Here is a 27,728-nt window from a genome sequence, read left to right on the forward strand (position 1 = left end):
TGGTGCTTGCGGGTTTGTTATCAAGTCGACTTAGCCAAACAGAGATAGTGAACATAAGAAATAAGTGTGACCATAATGATCCATCTAGCCCAGTTTCCTGTCTTGCAACCATGGCCAGTGCCAGAAACTTCAGAGGGAATGAACAGAACAGAGTAATTATCAAGTGATCCATCTCCTGTCATCCAATCCAGCACCTGGCAGTCAGAAACTTAGGGACACTCAATGTGTGGAGTTGCCTCCCTGACCACCTTGGCTAATAGCCATTGATGGACCTACCCTCCATTAATTTATCTAATTCTTTTTTGAACCCACTTATACTTTTGGCCTTCACAACATCCTTTGGCAATGATTTCCACAGGTTGACCGTGCATTGTTTGAAGGAGTACTTCCTTATGTCTGTTTTAAAGTTCCTATCTATTAATTGAATTGAGTGACTCTGGTTCTTGTGAAGGGGTAAATAACACTTCCCAGTTCACTTTCTCCATGTCATTCATGATTTTATAGACCTCTATCATACCCCAGTATAGTCAGCTCGTTTCTAAACTGAACAGTCCCTGTATTTTTTATCTCCTCTCATATAGAAGCTGTTCCATACTCTCAAATATTTTTGTTGCCCTTCTCTATACCTTTTCCAATTCTAATATATATCTTTTCTGAGCAGGGATAAGCAGAACTGCACGCAATATTCAAGGTGTGGGCATACCATGTATTTATATAGTGGCATTATGATATTTACTGTATTATCTATGCCTTTCCTCATGGCTCCTAACATTCTGTAAACTTTTTTCACTGCACATTGATTTGAAATTTTCAGAGAATTATCCATGATGATTCCAAGATCTCTTTCTTGCATGGTAACCGCTAGTTTAGACCCTTAACATTTTGTATGTGTAGTTGGGATTATGTTTTCCAATGTACATTACTTTGCACTCATCCACGCTGAATGCCACCCACCATTTTGTTGCCCAGTCACCCAGTTTTATGAGATCCCTTTGCAATCAGCTTTGGACTTAACTGATCACTTTCCTCTCCTCTAAATGTTTCATAATTGATTCCTTGAGGACCTGCTCCATGATTTTTCCAGGGACTGAGGTGAGGCTGACTGGCCTGTAGTTCCCCGGATCCTCCTCCTTCCCTTTTTTAAAGATGGGCACTACATTAGCCTTTTTCCAGTCATCTGGGACCTCCCCCGATCGCCATGAGTTTTCAAAAATAATGGCTAATGGCTCTGCAATCTCACCCGCCAACTCATCTCTGCAATCTCACCCGCCAACTCCTTTACACAGTAATTTTGTATTGTCTACAACACTGTCACCTCACTATTCACTCCTCTTTCCAGAACGTTAGTGAATATGTTGAACAGCACCGGTCCCAATACAGTCGCTTCAGGAATCCTGCTGTTTGCCTCTCCATTGTGAAAACTGACCATACATTCATCCTGTCTTTTAACCAGTTACTTATCCACGAGAGGACTGTCCCTCTTTATCTTATGACTGCTTACTTTGCTTAAGAGCCTTTGATGAGGGACCTTGTCAAAGGCTTTCTAAAAGGCCAAGAACAGCATACCAGCTGGATCATCCTTACCCACCTGCTTGTTGTCCCCCTCAAGGAATGCTAATAGATTGGTGAGGCATGATTTCCCTTTACAAAAGTTATTTTGACTCTTCCCCAACAAATCATATTTATCTCTATGTCTGATAATTCTGTCCTTTTACTACAGTTTCTACCAATCTGCCTGGTACTGAAGTGAGGGTTACTGGCCTGTAATTGCCAGGATCACCTCTGGAGCACTTTATAAAAATCAGCGTTACGTTAGCTATTCTCCAGTCATCTGGTGTAGAGGCCGATCTAAGCGATAGGTTACATATCAGAGCTAGTAGTTCTGCAATTGCATATTTGAGTTCCTTCAGAACTCTTGGGTGAATACCACCTGGCCTTGATGACTTATTACTGTTTAATGTATCAATTTGTTCCAAAATCTACTCTATTGATACCTCAGGCGAGGCCAGCGCCTCAGATCTGCCACCTCATAAGAACAGCTCAGGTGTAGGAATCTCCCTCACATCCTCTGCAGTGTCTTAAGACTGATGCAAAGAATCCATTTAGCTTCTCTGCAGTCAGGACCGGCGCTAGGCACCAGCAAACCAAGCAGGTGCTTGAGGCAGCCTTCCGGGAGGTTTTTTGTTTTGTTTTGTTTTTGTTTTTTGCTTGCGGCGGCAGAAGACCTAGAGCCGGCCCTGTCTCCAACGATCGTCTTCCTTGAGTGCTCCTTAGCTCCTCAATCGTCCAGTGGCCCCACTGTTTGTTTGGCAGCTTCCTGCTTCTCATGTGCTTAAAAAATATTGCTGTTAGTTTTTGTGTCTTTTGCTATTTGCTCTTCAAATTCTTTTTTGGCCTGCCTAATTGTACATCTACACTTGACTTGCCAGAGTTTATGCTCCTTTCTATTTTCCTTAGTAGGATTTGACTTCCAATTTTTACAGGATGTCTTTTTGCCTCGAACCATCTCTTTTACATTACTGTTTAGCCATGGTGGCATTTTTTTATTTTTTTGGACCTAGGCTTAATGGTTTTATTATAATTATTTTAGTTGGAGCCTCTATTATGGTGTTTTTAAATAGTTTCCATGCAGCTTGCAGGCGTTTCATCTTGTGACTGTTCCTTTTAGTTTCCAATTAACTAGCTTCCTCATTTTTGTGTAGTTCCCCTTGTTGAAATTAAATGGTTTCGTTGGTATTTCCCCCCTCCCTACAAGGATTTTAAATTTAATTACATTATGGTTGCTATTACTGAGCGGTTCAGGTTTATTCATCTCTTGGACCAGATCCTGTGGGCTCCAGAACTAGCTACTCCAAGAACCAGTCATTTATGGTGTCAAGAAGCTTTATCTCTGCATCCCGTCCTGATGTGACATGTACCCAGTCAATGTAGGGATAGTTCAAATCCCCCATTATTACAGAGTTTTATGTTTTCGTAACCTCACTAATCTCCCTGAGCATTTCACAATCACCACCACCATCCTGGTCAGGGGGTCAGTAGTATATTCCTAATACTTTACTCTTATTATTCAAGCATAGAATTTCTCTCCATAGAGATTCTCAGATATTGTTTGAGTAATTTAAGATTTTTACTATATTTCACTCTATGCTTTTTTTCGCATATAGTGCCACTCCCTCACCTGCACAACCTACTCTGTCCTGCCTATATGTCTTGCATCCTGGTATTACCCATTGATTACCATCATTCCACCAAGTTACTATGATGCTTATTATATCAGTATCTTCATTTTCTACCAGGCACTCAAGTTCACCCATCTTAGTATTTAGACTTCTTGCATTTGTATACAAGTACTTATAACATTTGCCTTTATGTGATGTAACTGAATGGGGACTCTTTTTCGTTTGACTTTCTCTCCAGTTCCTACCTGTGCTTTATCAACTTCTATCCGCTCCTCTTTACGGGGATATGGAGTATCCCCTTTAATAAATCCTCCTTTAAGGCAGTGTTTTTTTCATTTCCAGACCCCTACACAATTTCAAATGGAGGTGTGGACCCTTTTGGAAATCTACTGTCTCTAAAGATAGTTGAATTCTATTCAGTCAGTTTTCAGTCTAAGTCTTTCTTGGACCCCTTAAACATAGTCCGTGGATCCTCTGGGATCCGCGGAGCACAGGTTGAGAACCACTGCTCTAAGGAACGTCTCTGTCCGAACCGTGTGCTCTTCAGCCACAGCCCTTAGTTTACAAACTCCTCTATAACCTTTTTAATTGTGTGTGGCAGCAGTCTGGTCCCGTTTTGGTTTACGTGGAGCCCGCTCATCCTTCCTGTATAGACTTCTCCTTTCCCAAAAGGCTCTCCAGTTCCTAGTTGTGGTAGATCTCTGAAAGCCATGATGTAAGGTGTATGGAAAGGGCTGCAGATTCATATCTCCAAGCATGTGAATTCCTCAGGGGATCACAGATATGAAAATGGAAATGGGGAGTCTTGTTGGACGGGTGCCTAAACCTCTTACTTGGCCATAGTTAAATGAAAGCTGGCTACAATGTACTCAATGATTTTTTTGCCTCTGTCTTCACGAACAAGGTCAGCTCCCAGATTGCTGCACTGGGCAGTACAGTATGGGGAGAAGGTGACCAGCCCTCTGTGGAGAAAGAAGTGGTTTGGGACTATTTAGAAAAACTGGACGTGCACAAGTCCATGGGGCCGGATGCGCTGCACCCAAGGGTGCTAAAGGAGTTGGCAGGTGAGATTGCAGAGCCATTAGCCATTATTTTTGAAAACTCATGGCGATCGGGGGAGGTCCCAGATGACTGGAAAAAGGCTAATGTAGTGCCCATCTTTAAAAAAGGGAAGGAGGAGGATCCGGGGAACTACAGGCCAGTCAGCCTCACCTCAGTCCCTGGAAAAATCATGGAGCAGGTCCTCAAGGAATCAATTATGAAACATTTAGAGGAGAGGAAAGTGATCAGGAACAGTCAGCATGGATTCACGAAGGGGAAGTCGTGCCTGACTAACTTAATTGCCTTCTATGATGAGATAACTGGCTCTGTGGATGAGGGGAAAGCAGCGGATGTGTTATTCCTTGACTTTAGCAAAGCTTTTGATACGGTCTCCCACAGTATTCTTGCCGCCAAGTTAAAGAAGTATGGGCTGGATGAATGGACTGTAAGGTGGATAGAAAGCTGGCTAGATCATCGGGCTCAACGGGTAGTGATCAATGGCTCCATGTCTAGTTGGCAGCCGGTTTCAAGTGGAGTGCCCCAAGGGTCGGTCCTGGGGCCGGTTTTGTTTAATATCTTTATTAATGATCTGGAGGATGGTGTGGACTGCACTCTCAGCAAGTTTGCAGATGACACTAAACTAGGAGGCGTGGTAGATACGCTGGAGGGTAGGGATCAGATACAGAGGGACCTAGACAAATTAGAGGATTGGGCCAAAAAAAACCTGATGAGGTTCAACAAGGACAAGTGCAGAGTCCTGCACTTAGGACGGAAGAATCCCATGCACTGCTACAGACTAGGGACCGAATGGCTAGGTAGCAGTTCTGCAGAAAAGGACCTAGGGGTCACAGTGGACGAGAAGCTGGATATGAGTCAACAGTGTGCTCTTGTTGCCAAGAAGGCTAACGGCATTTTGGGCTGTATAAGTAGGGGCATTGCCAGCAGATCGAGGGACGTGATCGTTCCCCTTTATTCGACATTGGTGAGGCCTCATCTGGAATACTGTGTCCAGTTTTGGGCCCCACACTACAAGAAGGATGTGGAAAAATTGGAAAGAGTCCAACGGAGGGCAACAAAAATGATTAGGGGTCTGGAGCACATGACTTATGAGGAGAGGCTGAGGGAACTGGGATTGTTTAGTCTCCAGAAGAGAAGAATGAGGGGGGATTTGATAGCAGCCTTCAACTACCTGAAGGGGGGTTCCAAAGAGGATGGAGCTCGGCTGTTCTCAGTGGTGGCAGATGACAGTACAAGGAGTAATGGTCTCAAGTTGCAGTGGGGGAGGTCTAGGTTGGATATTAGGAAACACTATTTCACTAGGGGGGTGGTGAAGCACTGGAATGCGTTACCTAGGGAGGTGGTGGAGTCTCCTTCCTTGGAGGTTTTTAAGGCCCGGCTTGACAAAGCCCTGGCTGGGATGATTTAGTTGGGAATTGGTCCTGCTTTGAGCAGGGGGTTGGAGTAGATGACCTCTTGAGGTCCCTTCCAACCCTGATATTCTATGATTCTACAATGCTGTAGGCCTCTTGGCTGTCTGGAGGCTTCAATTTCACTGAGTTAACATAGGATTCATCTGCCAAGATACCATTTTATGTTCTTTATTGTGGTTGTGATGCACTGTCTGGAGACAGGAGATGGATACACAATGGACACAGGAAACAGGGCCTCCCTTGCTTTGCACTGCTCTTTAAGGAGAAAAGGCTAGAGGTGCCAGAAGATGCAAATAGGCAACAATGGGATTTTCAGAAGAACCAAAGTAGGTTTGGCCGCTAATGCGCATTGATTTTAAGCACCTTGTTGCATTGACCAATGGGAGTTAGGCACCAAAACAGCGTAGACACTTTTGAAAATCCCACTTGGTGCCTATCAGCATCGTTACACACGTAAATGCCTTTAAAAACCTGGCCCTTCATCTCTGCTCTGCAGCTATTCAAATAAAGGAAGGCATGTGGCGAGCCGTGGAACAGTTTGATGGAGGTAATTGGTTGACGTCTGAAACTAAATATCTCCAGTACTACAAAGAGATCGCCCCAGAGCACTCTATCGAAGGCCTTCTCCACATCTGCTGCCAGAAAAAGGCGGTGATGTTTGCATTTCTTTAATGATAGTTGCCATTTGACAAATGTGATTTGTAGCTCTGCCTTAAATAAAGCGAGAGCGCTCGGTGAAAATCACCAGTGACAGGGCTAGAGGCAGCTGGTTGCTGAGGCTGTTTCAGTGTTTTATTGTCTAGTTTAATTGATCAAATTAGCCTGAGTGAGACTCAGTCTTCTGGATTTTTATCATTTTTCAGGAGTTCAGTTACATTAGCTTCCAAGCAGGAATTGGGCAATTTTCCTTGTCCAAGGGAGTGACCGAATGTTTAAAGTATTCAAGGCACTATTAAGCAATAGTCTCAAGTTGCAGTGGGGGAGGTCTAGGTTGGATATTAGGAAACACTATTTCACTAGGAGGGTGGTGAAGCAATGGAATGTGTTACCTAGGGAGGTGGTGGAATCTCCATCCTTAGAGGTTTTTAAGGTCAGGCTTGACAAAGCCCTGGGTGGGATGATTTAGTTGGTGTTGGTCCTGCTTTGAGAAGAGGGTTGGACTAGATGATCTCCTGAGGGCTCTTCCAACCCTGATATTCTATGATTCTAACTCCTGAACAGATTTCTAGAATTCGCTGCTAAAGCCAACCAGCCCTGGAGAATTACCCTTTGGAACAGCATTTTGTAGTTTCTCGGTTGATATCTTTGCTTCAAATTGCACTTTCTGTTCTTCAGTAATCTCCAAGATTTGGGTGGTTTCAATACCACAATGTATTTCTATTGTAGCAGGAGTTCATTTAGGGTGAATACATGTACAACATGCATCTGTTACTGCTATTTAACTATTGCCCTTTTATTGTCTCAGGTCTGGCCTACACTACTGACCTATATCGGTATAACGACGTCACTCTGGGGTATGAAAAACCCACACCTCCGAGCGATATCGTTAATAACCCCCCATGTAGACAGCACCATGTCGGTGGGAGAGCTTCTCCCCCCATCAACAAAGCTACCGCTTCTCAGGGGGTGGATTGGCTACAGCGACAGGACAGCTCTCTCCTATCTCCATACCGCAGTGCAGCTGCATCAATGCAGCATTTTAGGTGTAGAAGTGCCCTCGGTTACAGATGCAGGTATAATGGACAGGGCAAGAGTGGGATGGCGTGGTTTGAAAGCTAGGCGGTTAACGTTATTGCCCAGTTCCAAACGTTGGCCACATGAGTGAGTTTCTTGAGCCTTAGATGTGATAACGTTCTCAAGTTGCAACTAAATTTCTTCACCTTGAGCTTATGTTTCTTAGGTAATGCCAGTGATCAGCTGTTGAAGAGGTTTGAGTTGCTTTGCTAAGATCAGCCACTCTTCTAGGGTACGTCTACACTTACCTCCGGGTCCGGCAGCAGGCAATTGATGTTCTGGGATCGATTTATTGTGTCTGGTCTAGACGCGATAAATCGATCCCGGAAGTGCTCGCCGTCGACGCCGGTACTCCAGCTCGGCGAGAGGAGTACGCGGCATCGACGGGGAAGCCTTCCTGCCACGTCTGGACCCGCGGTAAGTTCGGACTAAGGTACTTCGAATTCAGCTACGTTATTAACGTAGCTGAATTTGCGTACCTTAGTCCGAAGTGGGGGGTTAGTGTGAACCAGGCCTAAAAGAGCTCTTTGGGTTTGCATCTAAGGGAATGGTTATTCCCAACTGCCTCCCCCAAAACCTGTAGGCAGACTGTCCCATTGTCAGTCATGTCAAAATCCTTCTGCATCTGTTCATTGATAAACTGCGCAAATGCTTTCTTTTTAGTATATCAGAGGGGAACCCCCCTCTGGACACGGACACCATTGTTTGGGGGCAAAGCTGTACTGGAGCATGAGCTAGAATAAGGACTGCACTTATCTCAAAAGCTGCTTCAGTCTCAATGAAAGTCAAATATATTCAGAGTCAGGAATCATACATACACTGTGGAGGGGAAAGGAAAGTCTCTCTCAGTTGTGCTTAGCAGCCTCGAGCCTGTGGTGAGTTCACCAGGGATATGATTGAAGGGTTTTGATTATTTATGTATTTATTTGAGCTAAGTACACACCATTGACTGTATTATTTTTATTACAGGAGCGCCTCATAAACCAGAATCACAGTGCAGAAAAGGATTGAAATAATCTTCATTTAACTAACAGCTTTTCCAGTCTGATTATATGCCCGCATTCATTTACCCCCCCAAAGTACCGTTTTCGGTTCTTGAATCCTTGCACATTTCAGAGTTTTTCCAGTGGTTTTAAACATAAAGGTGGGTTCCTCGAAAGCTTTACTCCCTTCCCCAGACTTTGGTGAAATTTGGACGCATCTTTAGAGCCAAGTTTGTGGCCCTTTAATTTTAGAATATTGGGGGAAATCAAGTGCGATTAATGTAGTGAGCAGTTTGTCTCGGCGAGATCAGAAGCTCTGAAAACAGGCTAATGGAAAATGGCCTCAATGAAGATATGTTCTCACATACATCTGGCAGGGAGCCGCCCAGCCCAGATCCACAGACTTGGGCGTTAAAAACAGCAGTGCAGATGGTGCAGTTCGGGCTGAAGTTTGGTCTCACAAGTCCACCCCCAGGCTTGGGAGCCTGAGCGCCAGCCCAAGCTGCAACGTCTTCAGAGCTATTTTAGCGTGCTAGCGTGAGCCCTGCTAGTACAAGTCTGCCGACCTGCACTGGGAGACTCGCTCCCAGCTGCAGTGTAGACGTACCTTAAAGGACTTCAGTTCACCATTCTAGCAATAGGAGGCGCACAGCTTACTGAGAGTTTCAGCTAGAAGCTATGAGAATGACCAGCTATTAAATTAGCTTCAGGGAAGCTCCTCTCTTGTTTCTTGGATGCAATAGAAGCATATTGAATCACTGGGAAATATTAATACACATCCAAACAAGATTAGGAAGGTGAATCAAAGCCGGTTCCTTAGGTCGTTCCAGGATCTGCCGCAAATGCAGACCGTATTTCTGGCAAACTGGACTTGGTTTACTCATAGACTCATAGACTTTAAGGTCAGAAGGGACCATTATGATCATCTGGTCTGACCCCCTGCACGCTGCAGGCCATAAAACCATCCCCGCCCCTTCCCTGGACTCTGCTGCTGAAGTCCCCAATCCTGTTATTAGTGACCTCAATCGGCAGAGACCCTCCTGCTAGAGATCCCTGCCCCATGCTGCGGAGGAAGGCGAAAAACCTCCAGAGGCTCAGCCAATCTGCCCTGGAGGAAAATTCCTTCCCGACCCCAAATATGGCGATCAGTAAGACCCCGAGCATATAGGCAAGAGTCTCCATCCTGACCCCTTTTAGCCATTATGCTATTTACCTACCATTGCTTGGTTTTCCTTGACAACTATGTTTTACCATTAAACCATTCCCTCCATAAACTTATCTAACTTAATCTTAAAGCCAGACAAGTCCCTCGCCCCCACCGTTTCCCTCGGAAGGCCGTTCCAATATTTCACCCCTCTAACGGTCAGAAACCTTCGTCTAATTTCAAGCCTGAACTTCCCCACGGCCAGTTTATATCCATTCGTTCTCGTATCCACGTTAGTACTAAGCTGGAATAATTCATCTCCCTCCCTTGTATTAATCCCTCTAATATATTTAAAGATAGCAATCATATCCCCCCTCAGCCTTCGCTTGGTCAGACTAAACAACCCAAGCTCCTCTAGTCTCCTTTCATACGACAGGTTTTCCATTCCTCTGATCATCCTAGTGGCCCTTCTCTGCACCCGTTCCAGTTTGAGTTCATCTTTTTTAAACATGGGAGACCAGAACTGCACACAGTACTCCAAATGAGGTCTCACCAGCGCCTTGTACAACGGAAGCAGGACCTCCTTATCCCTACTAGATATACCTCGCCTAATGCATCCCAAGACAGCATTGGCTTTTTTCACCGCCACGTCACACTGTCGACTCATAGTCATCCTGCGGTCTACAAGGACCCCTAGGTCCTTCTCCTCTTCCGTTACTTCTAACCAATGCGTCCCCATCTTGTAACTAAAATTGTTATTGGTCATCCCCAAATGCATCACCTTACACTTTTCACTATTAAATTTCATCCTATTTCTGACACTCCAATTCACAAGCTCATTCAAGTCTCCCTGCAGGATATCCCTATCCTCTTCCGAATTTACAACGCCTCCCACCTTCTGTTCTTCAGTTTACTGTGCATTTGCTTGTTGGTTTTCAACAAGTGATAGAGAAAGCGATGCACTGCAGCAGCTAAGCAATAGATCAGTGAGCTTGTGATTGAATCTAGAGAGGGCTGGAGAATTTGCGATGAAACAGAGCTTCACTGGAAAATGCCAATTCCTCGAACCTGAAATGTTTCACGAAAACAGTTCAGGTTGAATAAATTTTTGTTGAGCTCCAGAAGATCAGCCTGGTTCACTGCCAGCTCGCCTGGGGAGCTACGAGGGAGGTGGGTCTTCCAGGGTCCATGGCTCCAGGACAGCCTCACCATGCAAACTGCCGGGGGCTGGGATGCCCCCTGCCATGGAAGTCCTGGGACAGGCTTCCAGGGGCTCTGACTCCAGAGTGCCTCAGTCCAGAGATCCCACTCGGTAGTTGGGCAGCCCGCGGAGCCAAGCTGGCCTGAAAGCCTTAGGATCCCCAGCCCGAGGCAGACTGCAAGATGGAGTTGCAGGCCCTTCCAGCCCCAGTCGCTGTTGACAAGAATGGAGTCCTGGGGACCAATTTTGGATTTAGAAACATCATGTGTCAGGGTTTCCAGAACTGGCCTGGGTAGGCACGCTGGTTGCTGGGAATAACAGTGTAGGCAGGGAACTAAACAGCAAAGTAAGGGAGGTCATTAGAGGGGAAAAGGCATCCTTTAAAAATTTGGAAATCAAAACCTAGTGAGGATAAGAAGAAGGAGCACAAAGCCTGGAAGCTTAAGTGTAAAAGAATAATCAGGCAGGCCAAGAAAGAATTTGATAAGCAACTTGCTAAAGATGCAAAAACTTAACAGTAAGAATTTTTTTAAGGAGACCAGAAGCAGGAAACCTGCCAAACAGGCAGTGGGGCCACTACTTGACCAACATGTTAAAGGAGCACTCAGCGAAGACAAGGCCATTGTAGAGAAGCTAAATGAAGTCTTTGCATCAGTCTTTGTGGCAGAGGATGTGGGGGAGATACCCACAGCAGAGCTATTCCTTTGGGACAAGAAATCTAAACAACTGTCCCACATTGATGTGTCAACAGAGGAGGTTTTGGAACTAACTGACAAATGAAACAGTAACAAGTCACAAGGACCAGATGGATTCACCTACGAGTTCTGAAGGAACTCAAATATGAAATTGCAGAACTACTGACTATAGTATGTAACGATCACTGAAACAACCCTGCGTACCCGGTGACTGGAGGTTAGTAATGTAAAGCCAATTTTTTAAAATGAGCTCCAGAGCCGATCCTGCCAATTATAGGCCAGGAAACTCAAATTCAGTACGAGGCTAATTGGTATAAACTATAGTAAAAAACAGAATTGTCAGACTTATAAATAAACATGATTTGTTGCGGAAGAGTCAACACGGCTTTTGGAAAGAGAAGTCATGCCTCATCAATCTATTAAAATTCTTTGGTGGAATCACCAAGCATATGGACGAGGGTGATCCAGCTGCTGTCGTGTACTTGGACTTTCAGAAAACTTTTGACAAGGTCTCACCCCAAAGGCTCTTAAAGAAACTAAGTAATCAGGGAATAACAGGGAAGATCCTCTCATGGATCAGTAAAGGCTTAAAAAATGGGGAACAAAGGAATGAATAAATGATCCGTTTTCACAGTAGAGACAGGTAAACAACAGGGTCTCTCAAGGAGCTGTACTGGGACCGGTGCTATTCATCACATTCATTAATGATCTGGAAAAGGAAGCGAGCAATGAAGTGGCGAAGTTGGCAGAGGATACAAAATTATTCAAGATAGTTAAGTCCAAAGCAGACTGCGAAGAGTTATAAAGGGATCTCACAAAACTGGGTGACTGGGCAACAAAATGGCAGATGACATTCAACATTGGTAAGTGCAAAGTAATGCACATTGGAAAAAATAATCCCAATGACACATACATAATGCCGGGGTCTAAATGAGCTGTTACCTGTCAAGAAAGAGATCTTGGAGTCATCGTGAGTAGTTCTCTGGAAACAACAGCTCAATGTTCAGCAGTGGTCAAAAAGGCTAACGGACTGTTAAGAACTATTAGGAAAGGGATAGAAAATAAGATGGAAAATATCATAATGTCCCTATATAAATCATAATGCATCCACACATTGAATATTGTGTTCCGTTCTGGTCGCCCCATTTTAACGAAGGAGATAGTGGAACTGTAAAAGGTTTTAAGAAGGGCCACAAAGATGATCAGGGGTGTGGAACAGCTTCCATATGAGGAGAAACTAAAAAATTAGGCTGTTCAGCTTAGAAAAGAGACGATTAAGGGGGGATATGATAGAGATCTATAAAATCATGAATGGCTTGGAAACAGTGAATAGAGAAATTTATTTACACTTTCCCACAATATAAAAAACAGGGGTCACCTGACGAAATTAATAGGCAGCAGGCTGAATACAAACAAGAGGAAGTACTTTTTCACACAGTACACAATTAACCTCAGGAACTCACTGCCACAGGATGTTGTAATGGCCAAAAGTATAACAGGGTTCAAAAAAGAATTAGATAAATTCATGGCGGGGTAGGTCCATCAAAGGCTATTAAGTCAAGATGGTCAGGGGGACAACCCCATGCTCGGGGCATCCCTAAATCTTTGGCTGACAAAAGTCAGGAGCTGAGGGGTGGATCTCTCCAACATTTCCCTGTTCTGTACACTCTCTCTGAAGCTCTGGTACTGCCCTCTGTTGGACAGAAGATACTGGGCTACATGGACCATTGGTCTGACCCAGTATGGCAGTTCTTATGGTGCAGCCTGGAAAAACCAAGAGGGGAGAGGGACGTAAGTCTATGCCAAAGAAGGGCAATGGCTGAAGAGACAGGAGCCTGGAATGAGTGTCCTTGGGGAAGAATTCAGAGGAAATATGGGTGGCAACTGCCATGAACTGTGACACCCACCACCAGTACATGCCTACCCCATTCCCTCTGATTCCTGTTAGAGAGGGATGGGACTGCACCTATCTTGGGCCTTTGGCTGTCCTTTGTGCGGTAGTCTCCAGGTCCTGGCTTAGATGGGTAGAAACGAACCCGCCCCCCTTGATTTGTTTTTAATTCAGTCTCCTTTCTTAGCCGTGGTCCTTCCTCCATTGCTGAAAGTGACAGAATGGGCCCCTTGAGCATCACCATGGGCACCCCTCCTTAGACCTACTGGGGCAACACCACATAGTCATCTCCAGAGCTTCCTCAGAGCCACTTCCCCCACGAGCACACCATAAAATTAGCCCCCATGGGGGACTAGCCAAGCTGTGAGGTTTCCTATTTCCACAAATCTGGTGCCGTCCATTTCCGGGGGAATACATCTGGCAGAAGAGAACACTGCACCTTCCATCTGAGGATCTCCGAGTGCTTCAACGCAGTGATGAATTACAACAAACAAGCCCACACATCGTCTGGGAAGTATCATCATCTCCATTTTACAGACGGGGAATTAGAAGTTAAACAATTAGTCTGAGAGTCAGTGGCAGAACCCAAAGGCATGGCACCCAGTCAGTCCCCTGCTCTAGCCAGGTTTATGTTCACATTCTCTCTTTCCTAGTAATTGTACGGACCCTGTTCTGGGTTTGATTTCCAGGTCCAGGTTTCTCCTCTTGTGATGCAGCAGGAGGAGGGCAGAGCTTAGTGGTGCTAGAACAGGTAACGAGAAGAGCTCTCTCCAGAACTCATCAGGAAGATGGGCAGGGATGTAAGGCTCTAGAAGCATTCCAGAGTTAAGTGTCCGCATGGGGAGATATTCCAGAACAGCTATTCCAGGCCATTTCCCCCTGCAGACAAGCCTTGCTGGAAAAACTCGGACCACAAACTGTGTCTTAAAGGCAAACCGACAGAGCAGTTCCCTGCAGAGTCCCTGCTTTCCTCGCCTCTTTGGGAAGGTCAGCATAACCTCTGGGGAAGAGCCTCCGCTCCCGAGACAGCTCTGTTCCTCTCTGAGCAGCCCCCACCTCCATCAAAAAGGACCAAGCCCCTCCAGGAAAGTGGATCCTCCCCTCCCCCACCAGAGCGCACAGTGGATGCGGGGGGCGACCTGCACCCTCGCCGGGGAACGCACTCATACCACTCATTATTCAGGGACATCTCCATCGCAGGCTTGGCTAGGAGCTGAACTTACAGGGGACATATGCCACCTAACTCATGCGTCTGCCCCTCCCCCAGCCCCTTTCCCATCGCCAGGAGCCCGAGCACTGTCCCAGAATTACAAGCAGAACAGGCTGGCACCTCCCGGGGCTCTGAGGCACTGAGCATGCTCAGTGTCGTTAATAGCCTGATGCTGTGCAGCTGTGATCCCCATCGCGGTGCTAATTGGATTCACAACACGCAGGGGTCAGCGAGAAACAGGAGGGAAAAGAATGCAGGAGGAGGAAAGAAAGGAGCAGCATTCTGCCTGCACAGACAAAGAGGGGCGCCCAGAGAATGGGACCCACATCAGCAGGGTCCAGCAGCACCAGAGCCCAAGAACCAGCACACACCGGGAGTCACGTAGCCAAAAACACACCCCACACAGATGGGACCATGCTAGGACAGGGCTAATATATGCCCATGCACATAGGACATAGCTAGTCCGCAGGGCACACCACTTCCTGTGCACAGCGAATGTTTTCCATGTCCCGATGCCATTCACATCCAATGCCCTGGAATGAATCCCATTCTGGTGTGTGGCTCCACAGAACAGCCTGAAGGCAAAGTGATAAAACCTGCCCACAGTCCTCTGTGTCACAGGGGCACCCAGCTGTACCCAGCAGCATCGTGGGTCCCTGGGCATGTCAGGAAGTTCACACCGACACGGGAGAAACACTCACCCTTTCGTGGCATTGTCCCTCCCTCAGGAGGGCAATGGGCGCTTCATGCATGCAGACAATGCTCTGCATACGGCTCTCAAGGAAGCAACAGCAGCCACGTAGCCTGGCACAGCAACTCGTGACTGTGGATCAGCCTGGTGAGTGGGGCACAATCCAGAGCTGCAGCCACGCAGCAACCACAACTGGCCGGTGTCTGGCTAAGCCGCTAATCACTCACTCGGGGGGTTAAAGAACACGGTTCTGACACGAAACTCTGGGAGTGAGGCTTGTCCCGCGTGCAGCATCCCTCTCTGGAGAGCCCAGAGTAGCGAGCCTCCGGGGACAGTCAAAGGAGAGTTCTTGCCTGTCTCTAGAAACGCCTCGGACAGCCATGGAAACAGCCCGTGGAGCGCGGGTGAAATCCTCGCCCTACGGAACTTGCGGGGAATGTCCCGTTGACTCCAATGGGGCAAGGAGTGTTACTGCAGTGGTGCTGGGCTGGGACCCAGTGTGCTGTATGTACAAGACACATCAGGCCTATACACCGAGACACACCACGCAAATCCAAAGGGGAGGCCACGGGACCACGCACAGCTCCTGCCATTGCGGGTCCATGGGCAGCTGCTTCTCACCTACCACCTGGCTTTAGCGTTTAGCCAGAAGCCTTTGCGAGCAGGCAGAGGGGCACCGCTATCAAAGGGAGCGCTTGATTTCAGAGTCTGGTACAAACAGACCTAGCAGAGCGCACAACAATAGCTTTGCCTCTGCCATCCCAGCACAGAGCCAGTGAACGAGAGAGACAGAGACTACAGTGCATGGGGTGGGGAGGGAGTACAGACAAAGGGACGGGGCATGGAGAAAAACCGCAGAGGCAGAGGGAAGGAGAAAGTGAGGAAGAAGGAGAAGCCAGGAGGCTGTGTCTCTGGAGGGAAGGCCTGGGGGAGGGGCGTTCGGCTGCAGCATGTTAATGGGACCCTGGCAAACACAAGGGAAAGAAGCAGGGAAGGGATTGTGTCTGGGCAGAGGACAAGCGGTGCTACTCACTCAGTCTCCCCTGTGGGGCCCTGTGGCATTGGGTAGCAGGGCCCAGGGGAATGGAAATCTCTTAACCACACAGAATTGTTAACTGCTCCCAAATCCTTTTGTGCCATGGCTGCAAGCTTAGAAGAGCTTAAGCTGTTAGATGCATGAACTTCCTCCATAAATCTCTCCTGTGCGGTGCCTCAAGCAGGTTTGCATTGTAGTACCCAGATGAAAAGCCCTGCAGAGAAAGCTTGCAACTTTCCCAGCTCTTTAGCAGCGTTTGGGGCCTTTTAATCACTCGGGATGCATCTTCCAAATGAAATGCATTAATAACACAGCTCAGGCAAGCGGAGTGCTCCACCTCTGCGGGCCGGGTGCCGTGCAGGCTGCCCGGGCCATCTGATAGTACTTCACACTGAAGGCCGGCTTTTATATGCCTGTGTTTTGCTGTTGGAAAGAGGCCCAGACTTCCTCCCACCTCTGGAAACACGAGAAAACCTGCCAGCCACATGTACGGGTTAGTGCTCCGGGCCAGGCTGCTCAGGGATGGGGCAAGGCTAAGGAGGGAGTCGGGGGGGAGGAGGGGGAGGGAGAGGAAAGGGAGGTCACAGCTCCCCAGAGCCCTATAAGAGAAGCAGGTTGGGAACCGAAGGCCCTTTCACTGTGCCATCACCGATCCTGTCCTTCTCCCCTGCTGTGGGGGCCCAGCAATGGGGCTGCCAGGGCTGAGTTGTGCCCCACAGGGAAGGAGCCCCCCCAAAGGGCTCTCCCTGCAGTCCTTCCACAGCTCAGGTGTGGCTAAGCCCAGGAACAGCTGTGCTGCCCGGCTCTCTCAGCAGCGGGCTTTGGCAAACAGGCCTGGAGGCTCCCACGTTCACAGACCCAGCACCCCACAGCCCGGGGTGGGGGTGGCTGGCGAGCGGACAGCACTCAGCACCCCACAGCCGGCCTGCTCCTGGGGCAGGCTACCGCCACAGGAAAGGCCTGCGAGCTCTCCCAGGCCCTCTCTGCCTTGCACTGTGCCTGGGCGCCCGGCACTGGCAGGCCAGGCTCTGCCCCGGGGATTCCTGGGAAAGGCTCTGGTGTGCTGTCATGCAGGAGAGAAGGGATCCCGTATCCCATATGCTCCACAGGGGCTCTGCCAGGGGAAGAGATCTGAGACAGGGACACCAGGCAAACAGACTCCCAGGACATCTCAGCCGGACACACACAGCCCTTCCCCAAGAGGGGTCAGATCCCACTGACCCCAGCCACCGACTCTCCCTCCTTCTCTCCTCCAGCCCCCTTCTTTCAGGGCGGCCATACTCCTCCATCCTCCAGTTCCCATGAGGTCTCACAGCCCCCTCCACAGGGGGCCTACGCCTCTGCCTCCATCTTCACCACTGTACCCTGTATCCTTCCCTCCCAAACCCCCACATGGCACCCCACCTCACACCACTCCGTCCCTGACCCCCCCATGCCCTTTTCGTCCAGTGAGCCAGTTTAGAGACCAGGCCCGTCTCTGTAGACACAAGCAGTGCTGGGCCCCAGCTCCCATTGGTGTCTAGGCCAAATGTTACCTTGCCCACAGGCTACTCTGCTCAGCCCCATGGGGATGGGGCAGTCCTGGGTCTCGGACTCTGGTGGGGATGGTTATTATCCCTGCAAACACACTCTCTCTCCATGGATAGGGTTACCATATTTCAGCAAGCAAAAAAGAGGACGGGAGGAGCCCCGCCCTAGCCCCGCCCCTGCCCCTCCCACTTCCCGCCCCCCCAGAACCCCCAACCCTCCCCCCGTTCCTTGTCCCCTGACTGCCCCCTCCTGGGACCCCTGCCCCTAACTGCCCCCCGGGACTCCACTCCCTATCTAAGCCTCCTTGCCTCTTGTCCCCTGACTGCCCCAACCCTTATCCACACCCCCACCCCCAGACAGACCCCTGGGACTCCCACGCCCCATCCAACCACTCCCCACCCCCTGACAGCCCCCCCCCAGAACTCCCAACACATCTAAACCCCTCTGCTCCCTGTCCCCTGACTGCTCCGATCCCTCTCCACACTCCTGCCCCCTGACAGCCCCCCCAGAACTCCCAACCCATCTAAACCCCTCTGCTCCCTGTCCCCTGACTGCTCCGATCCCTCTCCCCACTCCTGCCCCCTGACAGCTCCCCCCCAGAACTCCCAGCCCCCTACCCCCCGCTCCTTGTCCCCTGACTGCCCCCTCCTGGGACCCCTGCTCCTAACTGCCCTCCAGAACCCCACCCCCTACCTAAGACTCCCTGTTCCTTGTCCCCTAACTGCCCCTTCCTAAGACCCCCCCCCAACTGCCCCCCAGGACCCTACCCCCTACCTGTACCCTGACTGCCCAAAACTTTCTCCACTCCCCTCCAAAAGCCCCCCCAGAACCTCCCTGTCCCTTCTCCTGCCCCCCCTTACCCTGCTGCTCAGAACAGGGTGTTGGGCTCTGTGCCAGCCGGACACATGGCTGAGCTCCCCTGCAAAACACAAAACCCGGTCCCTGGCCCTGCACAGGGCTGCCGGAGCGGGCTGCAGGAGGAGGAGCTGCCGGCCGGCTCAGAATGCAGGGAGGGGGGGGTGGGAGGAGGAAGCTGCTCTGGAGTCCAGCCCGGGACTTTCCTGCAGCCCTCCCAGCCGGGGGAGGGGGAAATCCCGGACATTGTGAGTGCTTCACAAATTCCCCCCGGACGCTATTTTTAGCACACAAAAGGAGGACATGTCCGGGTAAATCCGGACGAATGGTAACCCTATCCATGGATGGCCCCTCTCCTGTTCCCATTCTCCCTGGACTTTCCAGGAGCCCAGCCAACCGTGGGAATGCAAAGCTGGGCCGTCAGGCCTGGCACCTTCCCCAAACACCTTCCAGCTCCAACCCCTCCATCCCCCCGTCACTGAGTCCCACCAGGCTGCCTCTGCCAGCGTGGCACCCAAGGGTGCTCCCCCACTTGCTGTGGTGCAGGTCTTGAGCCAGCTGCCCCAAGAAGACTGGATTGCAGGCCACTGTGTTATTAACCAGCACGTGGAGTTCAGAGCCGCACACGGCCTGAGTCACTGCACCTCCCCCAGTCCTGCTGCTAGGAAAACAAAGAGAAGACACAGCCCGGCTCTCCCTCACCTCCTCTGTTCACTCACTTTCTAGACCACTTTCAAATTCCCTCCTCTCCTCTCAGCCCGGTCAGACTGGGCCACAGCCGGAGGCTGCCATGCCAAGCTATAGGCTTCATGAGTCTCCCAGGCAAGTGGCGGAAGCCCGAGCACCTGACCAGCTAAGGTCACTGCACCAAGGCGCCGGCAGCACCGGCTGGCGAGAGCTGCTTGGGCCAGCACTGACATCGGGAACTGCAGCTCCATCAAACCCGAAACATTTCCCGGAAGCCAGTCGATTCTCACACAATTCTTTAGGAGAGAAAGTCAAAAGGAATCATTCCAACTTTCTCCTTTCCATTGGATAGCAGCGAAACATTTCACTCTGATCAGGCCAAAATGTCTGGGTTTGATATCATCCGACTTTCCTTCATTTTGACTTTTATATTACATTGAAATATCACATTTTATTCTATTTGTTTCATTAGTTTAGTTAATAATACATAGAATGTATTATATTTAATAGGCTTGCATAATATAAAAGTCAAAATAAAAGGAATCAACTTGAAACGAAGCGTTTCAATGGTTCTCAACAGAATGTTTTTAAATTTTCATTCCATGGGAAATTTTGTTTTTTTGTTTCGATTCAGATTGAAGATTTGTGTCAGAATTTCCCGAGAACAGACAACAATGTCCAGGTGCTCTCTGGAGCGGGATGGACAGGACTTAGCACGGCTTTTCCATCTCTGTAGTATTATTTGTGTTACCAGCGCACATAGGAGCCCACCATGGTAGGAACTGTATAAACACAGTATGTGTCACTGCTTGCAGCAGCCAGTCCAGCTCTGTGCTCATCAGTCGCTTGGGAATCTCGTTAGCAACCCACCTCCTTACAAGAGAGAGGGCTGAGTGGTTCATCCTGGAGAATCTGCCCATTCTTCTGTCCTCAGAGCCCCTATGTCTGACCCTTGGAGGACACTGGTCCCCAGGACCACTAGCACGGACCCCGAGACACCCAGAGCACGTTGGTCCCTGTGATCACAAGCACCTACCGTACTACACCTGGCATGCATGGCAGGCCATGTTCTGCTCCAAGCAGGACACGCTCTGGGCTTCCTTCAGCCCCTACTCCCTGGACGTTCCTCCTTGGAAGGTCCATTTCCCAACACCTTTCATATCTACCGGGATCTCCCTCCGCTATCCCTCCCTCCATGTCTGTCTGTCCGTCCTCGCTGAGACGCGGGGTTGTACAAATGCCTCTGAATCTGCCTGCATGTCCCCTTCAACCCTTCCATCACCTCCTGGCTTCTGCCCACACTGTAGGCGCTCCAGCAGATCCCATCGTATCTGTCCAAGGCTGGCACAGAAAGCTTTACCCCGCTGTCCCACCCAAAGCCAGGGACCTGGGAGAAGTATAATGTCCTAGAGAGGCTGGCACAGCCTTGAGGTTTCAGGTTCCCTGCCCGGCCCCTACAAGATGTTGTGGTAGGGTACAGAGGCTGTAAACAGACACAAGAGATTGATGGAGAATTCCCCAGTGACAGCACTTCATTGGTATGTCCCAGGCCACCCTATACTGATGCCCCCATCCCCGCCATGCAAGTCCCAACACCAGGACATGTCAGGTGAGGCCGCGCTACAGGGCAGTCTGTGCTGTTGTGGAGCAACCTACAGGCACACTCAGGAGGCCGCTATAAATTAGAGGTCCTGGCTGCACTGATCTCTGCCAAGGGCACCAGCCGCCTCTATGACAGCCCCAAATCGCCAGGTGCCTGGGTGCCTTACAGTGCAACACTGCCTGGGGCCCCTGAGACTCCCCCCAGTGCTCTGCTCTGGCCCTGCCCCACGCTTGCCTGGCCCCTGCACTGGGGCGTGTCGGGGCCTATGACCCAACACAGCGCCTGCCCCGGGGGCACTCCAGGGACTGGCCTTTCCTGTTCCAAGATGGAGGCTGATCACGCAGACCCAAAAGGGCCCGTTCTGATCTCAGGCCAGTTCACCCTTTAGTTGTCGCAGCGATTCAGGGAGTTTAAGGCCTGCCCGCTGCCCCTCCCCTCCCTTCCCGCTGGGAGAAGACGCAACCCCCACTCCGCAGCGAGCACATTAGGATGCCTTCCCCTTCACAAGCCCCTCCGCCATATCTATAATTGATCTCGGAGAAACTCCGTCCGGACACCGATTGCCAAGATGCTATCGGGGCTGTAATGGGATTTTTATATTTCGCTTGGACAAGGGACGGCTCTGTTGGCTGCAATGAAATGTTTCAATAACGGTGTCTGCCCGGGAGCCAACCCGAGCCCCCTGGCTGCGCTGGCTCTTTTCACAGGCTCGCCCGCTGTTCTTCCTCCCTCCCGTTATCTCAACCGCTTCCCCGGCTCGCTCTCCCGCACCATCCATCTGCTCCGGGGCCTGGGAGTTCCCTTGTCAGTGTATTACACAGCTGCAAAACTTTACTTCTCTCTCCAACCACACTGCCACGTTCCCTTCCCACACCTCCACCCTGGCCTGGCGCTCAGCTGCGTCCTGTTAACACCCCAGCTACTCCCATCATCTCCAAGCCTGCCAGAGAGAAGCATTCCCTTTCCAGCAGCCTCGGAGCCGGCACTAGGGTGACCAGACGAGAGGAAGGGGGTGTCTGCCGGCGGAGCAAAAAAAAAAAAAAAGCCGAATGCTGCCGGCGGAGGAAGGAAAAGAAAAGAAAAAAAAGCCGAGTGTTGCCGGTGGAGCGAAATATCGGGACAAACACCTAAATATCGGGATGTCTGGTCACCCTAGCCGGCACCGTGGTGGCTGACCCTGGGACATGTCTACACTACAGCCACATCAGCGGCACAGCTATGGCGCTGCTGTGGTGCCGCTGGAGCACAGACACTTCCTACATCAGCAGAAGCGGCGGTTCCATTGATGTAGGTAATCTACCTCCCCGAGAGGCAGTAGCTACGTTGATAGAAATATCCTTCTGTTGACCTAGCCACATCTACACCGAGGTTTAGGTCGACCCAACTACAGCACGTAGCTAGGTTGATCTAATTTTTGAGTGTAGAGCAGGCCTGAACGTGGGTAGGAGAGAGCAAGGACATGGGCGTGCAGGAGGAGGAGAGAAAAGCCTCATTGCTCCAGGTGCACAGACAGTATCACAGAGACGTTGTGCCCCAGTCACTGTGCCCGGCAGAACCTTCGTGCTGGCACAGCCAGTACAAACGGGCTATATGGCAGCTGCATGGCCCTGAGGGCACCTTCTGCAGGAACATCCCTGTACCTGGTCCCCCTGCACGGGGCACTGTGGGTGGGCAAAGACCAGGCAGGAAGGGACAGGCCAGAAAGTTATGACATCCTAGAGATTCTGCAGACACTACAATGGCCCATAGATGGCTGCCCTACCCTGCACCAGGACTGAAATGAGCCCCGGAGCAGGGGGCATAATTGCCTCTCCTCTGGCTTCGGCTGGGCTGAATTCTCCTGACCGTCCCTTTTCTAACAGGAATATTGGTCTCCAGGCCCTGCTCCACTGGTAAGTCACCGTGTCCCTTCGGCACAGCCCTGGGACCAATTTCTTTCACAGTGCCAGCTAGCTTTAGTGAGTCAGACGTTCATAGATTCCCAGGCCAGAAGGGACCACTGTGATCATCTATAACACCGGCCAGAGACCTGCCTCAAAGTAATACCTAGAGCAGATCTGTGAGAAAAACATCCACTCTTCATTTTCAGTGATGGAAAATCTACCACAGCCCCTGATAAATTGTTCCAATAGCTAATTACCCTCACTGTCAAAAATCTACGCTAGGAGGGTGGTGAAGCACTGGAATGGGTTCCCTAGGGAGGTGGGAGAATCTCCATCCTTAGAGGTTTTTAAGGCCCAGCTTGACAAAACCCTGGCTGGGATGATTTAGTTGGGGTTGGTCCTGCTTTGAGCAGGGGGTTGGACTAGATGACCTCCTAAGGTCCCTTCCGACCCCAATCTTCTATGATACGCCTTATTTCCAGTCTGAATTTGTCTAGTTTCAAACTTCCAGTCATTGGATCATGTCAGACCTTCCTCTGCAAGACTGAGGAGTCCAGTATTAAATATTTGTTCCCCAGGTAGCTACTTATAGACTGTGATCAAGTCACCCCTTAACATTATTTTTGTTAAGCTAAATAGATTGAGCTCCTTGAGTCTATCAGGATGAGGCAGGTTTTCTAATCCTTTAATCATTCTCTTGCCTCTCCTCTGAACCCTCTCCAGTTTATCCTCATCCTTCTTCAACTGAGGACACCAGAACTGGGCACAGGATTCCTGCAGTGGTCGCAGCTGTGCCATGTACAGAGATGAAATAACCTCTCTGCTCCTACTCGAGATTCTCCTGTTTATGCATCCCCGTGATCCCAGTAGCCCTTTTGGCCACAGTGTCACACCGGGCGCTCGTGTTCGGCTGATTATCCACCGCCTGCAAAAGCTTTTTCAGAGACACTGCTGCCCTTGCTAGAGTCACTCAGCGCGTATGTACAGCCTACCCACTTTGTTCCTAGATGTAACATTCACACTTGCGTCAGGCTAATTTACCAAGCGATCCAGATCACTCTGAATCAGTGACCTGTCCTCTTCAGTATTTAACACACACACCCCCCTTCCAATTTTTGTGTCATCTGCAGACTTTATCAGTGATGATTTTGTTTTCTTCCAGACCCCTGATAAATATGTTAAGTAATGTAGGATTAAGAACCGATCCCCAGGGATCCCACGAGAAACCCACCTGTTCAATGACGATTCACCACCGACAATCACATTTTGAGACCAATCAGTTAGCCAGCTTTTAACCCCTTTAATGTACGCCAAGATAGTCTTATCTCTCTCTAGTTTTTAAATCAAAATGTCACGCGGTACCAAGTCAAACACCGCACAGAAGCCTAAGTCTATTACGTCAACACTGTCCCCTTTACTCCCTGGCTGGGCTGCAGGCAGCACTCTGGAGGGGCTGGTGGAAACAGACATGGGAGCACCCAGCGGGGTGACCCTCCCTGGTTCCACCTGGTCACCAAAGCAATCGGCTGGAGGTTGGCACAGTACAATGACTCTGCACTCTTCCCCTGTACATCTGCTCCTCTCCCAAAGCCCCTCACCCTGCCCTGTGGCTGCCCACCCAGCTCCACGCACAACTCTGCGGATGCCTCAGTCCTCAGCTGCAGACAAAGGGGGGTTCTGCACCGAGGACCAGGACGTAGAACGTTCCCATTAACTGATGATTTAATCCAGACATGCCCACAGTGATTAACCAGAGAACCAGCCCGCAGATCTTTGGGCCCTTCAATGACCGCAGCCGACAGAGAACGGAAAAAACGTGACTCACACTTAATCTGTTACAGCAGAAAAACCACCAGATCCGAATCCCTGACGCCTCCAGCCAGATATCACAGCACACCCACCCCTACCTGCAGCACGTGACTCGGTTCCTTTAGACGGAGCTGTGAACAGCAAGACACCGGACTCTGTCAGACCACTGGGAAGACCAAAGTGACCCCCTGAGCCCATTTCTGGGCCCTTCCTGCCACTCCCCTCCTGTCACCCCCCAGGACTGTGGAGGGCAGAGGGCAGAGCTGCTCCAGCCAGAACCCTCAGCAAAGCCCAATGGAAATCATGCTGATTCAGCTGTATGCCAGTCACAGTGCAGCCCCTCTCCAGTGCCCGGCAGAAGGGCTAATCATGGAGTTCTCGGGGATGAACAAAGTGCCAGTGGAGAGCGAGGGAGGGTCATGCTAGCTGGGACCTTGATGGAGAGTTCTCCTCGCTGCTGAGCAGTGAGTGGGACTGGCAGACCTTGACTTTCTGTGCCTGCAGGAGGCTCTGGTCCTGGTGGTCTCTCCTGTGCTTGTATCTCTCTGGTTCGCCCAGGGCCTGCCTATCTGCTGAGGCAATTGCAAGTGAAACTTGATCTCCAAGAAGCAGCAGCTAAGATGGGAGCTGGCACGAGTGTGAGTGGGCCTGAAGAGATGGGAGGAGGGGGGCAGTGGAACTGGGGGAGGAGGCTGGCAGGCCAGATGAGTTGCGGGGGGGGCGGGGGGGGGGGAGCAAGTGAAAGTTATTCATTCCTGGGAGACCCTCTTCTGCTGCTCTCCCCTCCCTGCCACAGTAAGAGACCCGATTGCAGCCACTCCTAGCAGCACCTCGGTTAGACATTGCTCCCTAATTTGGACGTCCTGTTACAGTCTAAAAATAATCCCTTTGGATCACAATTCTCCCTAAGAATGGACTCCCCTTCGGACCTTGCTGGTGCAGGGAGGGACTCTGCCCACCTACCCTTTCGCCACCTGTTCTGATTGGCTAGCGCAATCCTGCCCTGCAAAGCTAAGGGCTGCTGGCATCCTTGAGATGCCGAAATCAGGCAGTGCTGGGACCCCCTAGCCAGTCGGGGGCGAGCCTTCCACTTGGCATTTCCCAGGTGAAGTGCAGATCGGCTGGGAGATCAGCGGGCATGGTGGGCACTGAATATGGAACACGCCCTGTCTGTGTGTGTGCTCGGGAGTGCAAGGGTGGGTCAGCCTGGCCACGGTACACACCAGCGGGCACCCAGACCCGGGCACAAATGGGCAGACTGGCTCCGAAAGACAGGAGCGCACATGTATGAGCAGAAGCTTAGCTAGAAGGAGCATGCGTTCACAGTGCCCCCAGGCACCCGGACAGGCAGTCCAAGCAGGCTATGAACAGGGACCATAGTGATGGGAAATCAGCAAACGACAGAGAGAGGGGTATGTAGATCAGCCAGCCAGATCCATGTTTAGAACCAATGGCAGCTCTCAGACATCATGAAGAGCCTGCAGAATGAATGGAAGGGACTGGATCGTGCTGCCCAGCGCAGGCAAAGCTCCCCGTGGGAAGAACGACGGGGCAGTGACTAGCCGCACACACACACTGCTGCAGCCCTCACAGCAAGGCCCATCTGTTGACCTAGGCAGAGTGTGCTCCCTCGGGCCTTTGTTTGGGCGGGTCTCCTATTGTTCCCCTCCCGGGCTGCGGAGGGCACGGTCAGGTTGACAGAGCTGCAGATTAAAGCAACGAATCCTAATTCCTCACCCTGAGCAATGCCCACAGAGCCCAGGTTCCCCCGCCCACCTCCAGTGCCAGGAACCGGGGCCCACAATATCTCCTCCAAATCCTAGTCACCGAGAGTTTGCCAAAGAGTCGCTGCCTGGCAGGCAGGTGCTGGGAATGGCTGATGCAGCAACGGAGCAGGAAACTGGGGAGGGAGCAGCCAAGGGATACGGGGTGCCCTCAGACTTGCTGCCACTGCAGGGACAGGACAAAGCCACTGCGCAGGGTAGGTTTGCTAACCGCATGTGAAAGAATCTGTGCCAGCCAACCTCCCTCTGCCTGCAGGAGAAGCAGCATTCTGAGGCACCTCCAAGAGCCGGGGGCTGTGCCCCATGTGCCCTGGCCGAATACAATCACAGGTTCCCACGCTAAGGACGCAGCAGCCTAACAAAAGCAAAGAGAAACGGTTACCTCTGCAGACGGTCCCGTTCTCCACCGATTCGTAGCCAGCCTTGCACATGCACCGTCCAATGGGCACCAGCCACTCCCCGTCCCCATTGCAGTACAGCTTGATGGGGACATCCACCTCCTCTGCGTTGGTAATGCACGACCCCCTGGCCGCCACCAGCGAAGTGCTCTCTGCTCCCGAGAGCGTCTCCTGAAACACGGCCCCGTTCTGGATCACTCGGGGGCACTTGCGGTAGAAGACCCGGACAGCGATTAAGGACATGCAGCCCCCATAGTCCTGGAACGCCAGATAGAATCCGTTCTTAGAGACCGGCCCGAAGCTGCGCACCTCGGTGTTGATCTTCATCACACGGCCACCCAGGTCCACCTGGGAGAAGCTCTCATCAGCCGCAATGGTGTCCACCTTTGCCCAGGGGTTCTCCATCCAGTTGGGAAAAGTCTTGGTGGCCGAGTCAAAGTCAGATTCGAAGTAGTAGAGATTGAAGGTCTCCTTGCAGGAGCCGGGAACGTTTGGGATGCTGCTGCAGTCCCGGACGGAAAATTTCATCTCCACGTGGATGCGGTGAGCTCCTCTCCTCCGTATGTACTTGGTCCGCAGCCAGTTGTTCTGATTGGACTCAAAGACGTTACACACCTGGTACGTCCGGATCGTGTTCATGTTCTCGTCGTATCCGCTCACCTCTTCCCACTGCGGATGGGACACAAAGAGTCAGTGGGCTGCATTGCATTTACATTCACTGGCAGTCAGCTTGGGCCCTGGTGGGGGCACAGCTCTGCCTCCCCCCCCATCCCCTGACAGGCAAAGGCTCAGGCTGCCTGGGGGGGAGGGAGGGGGAGGGGAGAGAAGCCAGCTTCAATGTGGGGTCAGCTGCATCGGTACAAACTGCGCTGCAGCAGGGTCAATTGTGTCTACACTAGGGCTCTGCCTAGGTGCAGCCACCCCAGGGTCTAATGCCAACGTAC

At 50.7% G+C, this 27,728-nt stretch overlaps 1 protein-coding gene across 5 annotated transcripts in view; it reads right to left on the bottom strand.

The window, feature by feature from the left end:
• The window catches only part of EPHB2 (EPH receptor B2), a 248,857-nt gene that overhangs the window by 124,901 nt on the left and 96,228 nt on the right, over positions 1–27,728 (bottom strand). For all 5 annotated transcript variants that reach the window (XM_065575310.1, XM_042852985.2, XM_042852983.2 and 2 more), the window contains one exon: positions 26,769–27,453. In XM_065575310.1, coding sequence (XP_065431382.1) covers positions 26,769–27,453 — 685 coding nt within the window. The remainder of the gene's footprint in view (positions 1–26,768; positions 27,454–27,728) is intronic.

The sequence above is a fragment of the Chrysemys picta genome, chromosome 21 (assembly GCF_011386835.1).
Source record: "Chrysemys picta bellii isolate R12L10 chromosome 21, ASM1138683v2, whole genome shotgun sequence".
Lineage (NCBI taxonomy): Eukaryota > Metazoa > Chordata > Testudines > Emydidae > Chrysemys > Chrysemys picta.